The 6,000-nt window shown below is 37.3% G+C and overlaps 1 protein-coding gene across 1 annotated transcript in view; it reads left to right on the forward strand.

Moving 5' to 3' along the window:
- The window catches only part of ESCO1 (establishment of sister chromatid cohesion N-acetyltransferase 1), a 51,904-nt gene extending 46,225 nt beyond the window's left edge, over positions 1-5,679 (forward strand). The window contains exons 10-11 of the mRNA XM_065398200.1: positions 501-688; positions 4,690-5,679. Coding sequence (XP_065254272.1) covers positions 501-688; positions 4,690-4,837 — 336 coding nt within the window. The 3' untranslated portion in view covers positions 4,838-5,679. The remainder of the gene's footprint in view (positions 1-500; positions 689-4,689) is intronic.
- The last annotated feature ends 321 nt before the right edge of the window (positions 5,680-6,000 follow it).

Raw genomic sequence — 6,000 nt, forward strand, 5'->3', positions numbered from 1 at the left:
GTTGTGAATGTAACAATGGCGATACTGCCTCAGACCAATGGTCCATTTAGATCAGTATCCTGTCTTCTGACAGTGGCTGGTGCCAGATGCCTCAGAGGGAATTAACAGAACAAGGCTATTATGAAGTGATCCCTCCCCTGTCATCCAGTCCCAGCTTCTGGCAGTTGGAGGCTTAGGGACACCCAGAGGATGGGGTTGTGGCCCTGGCCATCTTGGCTTATAGTCATTGATGGACCTATCCTCCATGAAATTGTCTAATTCTTTTTTGAACCCAGTTATACTTTTAGCTTTCACAACATCCCCTGGCAATGAGTTCCACCGTTTGACTGTGCATTGAGACTGTGATGAGAAAACATACATTAACATGCTATGTCCCTTCATCAAAGAACATATGTGTAACTGAAGTGTTTGTTTACAGGAGAATGGATTATCTTGTACAAGCATTGCTAACACATTGTGGAGTTATGAATCATGCTGTTAAAGTTTGACATTATCTGCAGGGCTATAGAGTTATAGAAGAGAAGATTCCAGAAGTTAGTTCAGAAAATGAGAAAATCATATTTGAGCGACAAAAAGCCTGGTGCTGCTCGACTTCTCCTGAGCCTGCTCTCTGTGGGATTAGTCGAATCTGGGTGTTCAGTATGATGCGTCGGAAGAAAATCGCTTCTCGGATGATAGAGTGTCTTAGGTAATATTAAATAAATAAATTTAGTAATTTGGGGCTCAATCTTCAACTTAACGTTGAGGCTTTTTGTCTGACAATCATTTTGTGGGTTGTTTTGTTTTTTTTGTTTTTGTTTTTTCCCCCCCCCTCCAGTGAATTGTGGATGGAAACAAAGTTGTGCTCAGTTTTACACAGACTTTTACAGTTTTAACAATTTGAGTATTCTCATAGGGCTTGCTTACCCTAAAAAAACTTTGCTTGGATACAATTGTAAAGAGTCAAATTAGCTGACAGGATGTTGTCCACAATGGACTAGTCAAAGTAGACCAGGGACAAAATCTTCAAGAGTGCCTAAGTGATTTATGAAAATGGGAATTAAGCACTCTTACCCTAAAATAAATTGTGTTCTTCATTATGTTACCTAATCTATTAATTACATCTCCTGGATTTTTTGGGAGCAGGAAAAAGGGACGTTAACAGGCACAAAAACACAGGGCTACCTCTTGTATTCTTCTTACCTGCTTACACTTCTCCTTAAGTGGTCTTTAACATTAGTCTGAATCTGACTTTTTTCACCCCGTTCAGGTCCACTGAGCATTACAGTAGATTTTATTTTCCATGGAGTTTAGGTGTGTTCAACTGCCAGTCTATCAATAAGGAAGGCCACCTCTCCCCTTCTTCCGCAGCAAAGAACCAGCCAGTTTGTTCACTTCCCCCCTTTCTCCCCACAGTAGGCTCTGGACTCCCTTTGTAGACCATTTGTTTTCAGGTCTTTGTATTAATTTTTTTTTCTTCTAAAGCTGGAAATTGCTTTTAAGTTGATATCTTCAAGTGAACACCTAAATTTGCTAATTTGTCTTTAATTCTATTTTCACAGACCCTATGAGTTCAAATCCTTCTGCAGTAGGCTCTTCTGTCTGAGGAAAACATCAGACAAATCTAAAAAATAAAGAATCAGAAAATGCTGCTTGTAATTCCTTGTCCAGACCTTCATTGAAGGGGAGCTTTACCTTTTCTGCTCTCAGGTAGAAAGCAGAAGTCTCTAACTGGGTCCAGGGTGAGTGAAGAGCTGAGCTCAATAGCCATTCTCACAGCAACCTGACAATATCATTGTGGAGAGTAATGCTTCCTTGCTGACTGCACCAGCATTTCCAATAGTAAGCTTTCTTATGTATGGGGCTCCTGCAGCTTTGCATAGCAGGGTCCCCATAGACATTGACAGTTGCAATGTCCCCTTTGATTGGAAGACAGGTTTACTGCCATGGATACCAGTTCCTCCCTTTTTAATTTAGGGATGCATTCTCTGTTGAACCTAGGGAATCTTCCTCCTTGGGCCCAGCACCTGAACTCCTTGCTCCCCTTAACTTAAAAAAATATATATATATATATTGTCTCTTTGGAGCAGAGGTCTTGATAAAAAACAAACAACAATTTCTGAATCGCATCATGAGGAAGTAAAAATCTAAAAATAGTTGCTTTTCAGAATTGCTTGAGACCATCCCCCCTCTTGAGTGACACGTGATAATCAAAATCAAGGAGATGCTAGAGACCGAAAGCATCAAAAACACCTGTAAATGATTTTCATCAGAGTCCAACAAGGAATTTTCCCTCACTCTACATAGCAGCTCACTAAATCTAAATGGTCCTTAATTAAAGACCATTAACTTGCTGGAAGGGGCCCATCTGACAGCTGAATAGATCCTGATCTAAAATAATGGAAGTGTCCTCAGCAGGGCTGGGATTTAGCATTGGTTACCGGTTTCACTAGAGTCATTCTAGCTTCAACAAACTCCTCAGCAGATACGTGCTCTTAAAACAATAAGATGAAAATCTGTGTAAGATCTCTAGGAGCCTCCCTCGATTCCTAGCTAGAAACATGGTCTTAAATGCAGTAGTGAGAAAGCAACTGCTAGCCTTCCTTCAGAGTAAAATATTCTTGACATCAGCATATTTTGGGCACGGTATTTTTTATATACACACATTACACATTCATTCATTCATTCATTCATTCATTCATTCACACACACTCACTTACTCTCACTCTCTCTCTCTCTCTCTCTTTTTAGCCTGCTCTTCTCAAAGGGTGCTTCATCCACAGCCACAATTCTATTTGGTTGAAATATAATTTTTGATAAATAGATCCTGTCCAGATCGGCAAACATCCATCAGATTCTGGAGTTCTTGCAGTATAGTCCCTTGATATCTCTCTTTGTTTTGTGGGTTTAACTGTTTCAGGTCCTACCTTTCAGTTAAGGTCTTGGAGAGCTCCAAATCTAGAATCCTGGGCCCTGCAAGGACACATCAAGCAAAGCAGGGGTAAACACCTGAGATTCCTATGGTAAAAGTCAAGGAGAGAATAATCCTTTTGGCCCACTTTTATACTTCATATATGAACAAAAGGACACAGACCCAATTTTTCTCCCTTTATATGCCTTTAATGACAAACATCTTGAAAGTACATTGCTCAGCCATGTTGTTTGTAAACCAGGCAAGATCAATTTTTATCCTGATGTCTAATTGTTTCTCACAGCATCATCTCTACCTAACATAGCCAAAGACCTCCATCCTCGGATTACAAGATAGTTTGACCTTATAAAACACCATCTTAAGCATTCACTGACTTGCATATAAGGGTTTAGGTTGTATTTCTGATAGCTGTACTGGTACAGAAGACACTGCTAGGATTCTAGTTAAAGTAGTACTTGATGACACAGGATTGGTTTTTATTCAGAAATTAAACACTACCTTTTTACACATCATAAGAAATGGCCTTGGCTTCATTCTTTTCCTAAGAGTGCCTTCTGTGAAAAACTGGTAGCACCATCTATGTCCACAGCCCCCTCGAGACATATATGAAGTCAGACTATCTTCCTCCTACAAACAAAAATACTCTCAGTAGGCTTGGTGGAAGGATTGGATTTTTATTGGTATATGTCGGTAAATATAGATTTTTTTTATTTTTTTACTGTACACGCAAACTGACAAAAAATTGTATTGATAATCAAAAATTACAGATAGGAAAAGTAAAAATGTGGCATGAGAACTAAGAATTTAAGGATATTTACTTTGTATATTTTGTCAATTGATGTTTTAATGGTTATAAAGCTTTAACTTTTTGAATTTCAGCATCTACTGTAACTAAATAATTGACTCCACTCAATTTCTATTTTTATTATCTACCAAAATGATAGACTTGGCAGAATTTGATAATTTTTTTTTATCGATCATCTAGCTGCTGGGGGGAAAGATGGCTGTGGGGAATATCAGAACTCCTCTATCCTCTGAGAGCTCCATTGAATAATAGCTTTGTGGCCCAAGAGGTGGTAATTTAAGAGGAAATATGCAAGGCAGGCACCTGGTAACCAGTATATTTGCTATACATTAAAAAGTAGACATCCAAGACACTCACAATGCCTTTAGCAGGAAGGTACTTCCTGCTGTGCCATTACATTGAACTCAGACTGCTCTTATACATCTCATGTTGAAATCATTTTTTGAGCTCCAGATTAATTCCCTCTGTAAAGGACTGAGGATCAATATGAAGAATGGGAGAACTTGTTTTCTTACCTGAAAGAAAGCTTTCTTCATTTGTTCTGTGCAAATGATCCTGCCTATTAATTTTTTTTTTTTAACTGGACTCTCGGTGGCTGTTTGCTCAGATTATGCAGATGGGGAGAGAAGAGGCTTTAGCTATAAAATTCAGAATTTATACTGTAGCACACATGCACATTGCATGCACCATAAAGTATGAATTCTCTATTTGATGGCTACAGCCGTCCCCCCATATATACTTTAAAACATATTAGGAAAGTTACTTTGGCCGACTATTCAGGGAAAGAGGTTTAACACCCAGCCAGTGACAGACAGGTCTGGTTTTGCCCCTAAAGCTCCATGGAGAGTGAAGACCCATTATAAGGATCAACTTAACTGAAAAATAATTTGAAGAAAGGTAACTTTCAAGATATAAAAATATACTTTTGCATTATCACTTAATGGAAAATAACCAATTTACTTTTTTTAAACAGGAGTAATTTTATATATGGCTCATACTTGAGAAAAGAAGAAATTGCTTTCTCTGATCCCACTCCTGATGGAAAACTCTTTGCAACGCAGTACTGTGGCACTGGCCAGTTCCTGGTATATAACTTTCTCAATGGACAGTATCATACTTAGTGGAATTCCTTCAGCAACAAATATTGGGAGACTTCTGCTAACAAGTACTGATTGAGTTCAGACCCTGACCAGGAGCTAGGGCCATATATATAGATATTTTATTATTATTACAACGAACTCAGGACTGGTAACAACTAAATAAAGTTGTACTATTTTATTAAAATTGTAAATTGTGCAGTAATAGTCTAACTCTGTTTTTTAAAGAAGATATTTTGTTATCTTTTACAGAAGTTTATGATGTATTTTTATCTCTAGTCATGTTTACATGCAGCAGATATTGTTCATAGTGGACTGTAAACTAATGCAAGGACTATGGTCTCACTGAGTACATACTGAAGTTCTTAATGTGGTGATATACCAGTGTTGCTTGGCACTGTAATCTTTAGTACTTTACCAGTTTTAGATGTTTAGTAAGGTATATAAAAGATCATTTATCAAAATTTAAAACCCTGCTCAATTAGAACTTAAATGACAAATATTACAGTGCACTATTTATAGGTGATAGTCTTGACAGATTAATTACATGGCGGTTCTACTATGCATTAATATGAATAACAAAGATGAAATTAACCTGATTTCTCAATTATAAGAAGAATAAAGAATTTACACATTTTGCAAAGGGGATATTTAGCAGTAGTTTGTGAAAGATGAATTTGCAAAATATGAACAGGTATATGCTTCACCTTTTTTTTTCAAAAATGCTGAACTGGGTATATGCCTTTATTAGTGAACTTCACTTTGTATCTCCTTCATAAAGCCCTCCACTTTAAAAGGGTTTATATGGTGAAAAACTGCTGTGGCCTTTATCTGTATATAATGTAGATTAAAAAATAAAGTACTTGATAGCTTTTTTTCTTAAGTGATGCTAACAGAGTAAAAAAGTAGTCTTTGGTGTTTATATTCCTGCAACTGAAATGTTCAGTGGTGAAACATTAATCAGATTAACATCCAAAAGGAAAGTCCTGATTCAAAACAATCTTCAATACAACAAAGCCTCTCACTTCCTAAGGAATAGTTCCCTATGCCAGAATTCATTTTTGAAGCATATACTGTAGAAGTAGCAGTGGTGGTCTAATATCTGTGTCTGTGCTATAGAAGTGGAAAGTTATGATTTGGGGGAGGAGGAGAAAACGTTAAACTGTTCCAGCAAATAAATTTTTTAT

This window comes from Emys orbicularis, chromosome 2 (assembly GCF_028017835.1).
Source record: "Emys orbicularis isolate rEmyOrb1 chromosome 2, rEmyOrb1.hap1, whole genome shotgun sequence".
NCBI classification, from domain to species: Eukaryota; Metazoa; Chordata; order Testudines; family Emydidae; genus Emys; species Emys orbicularis.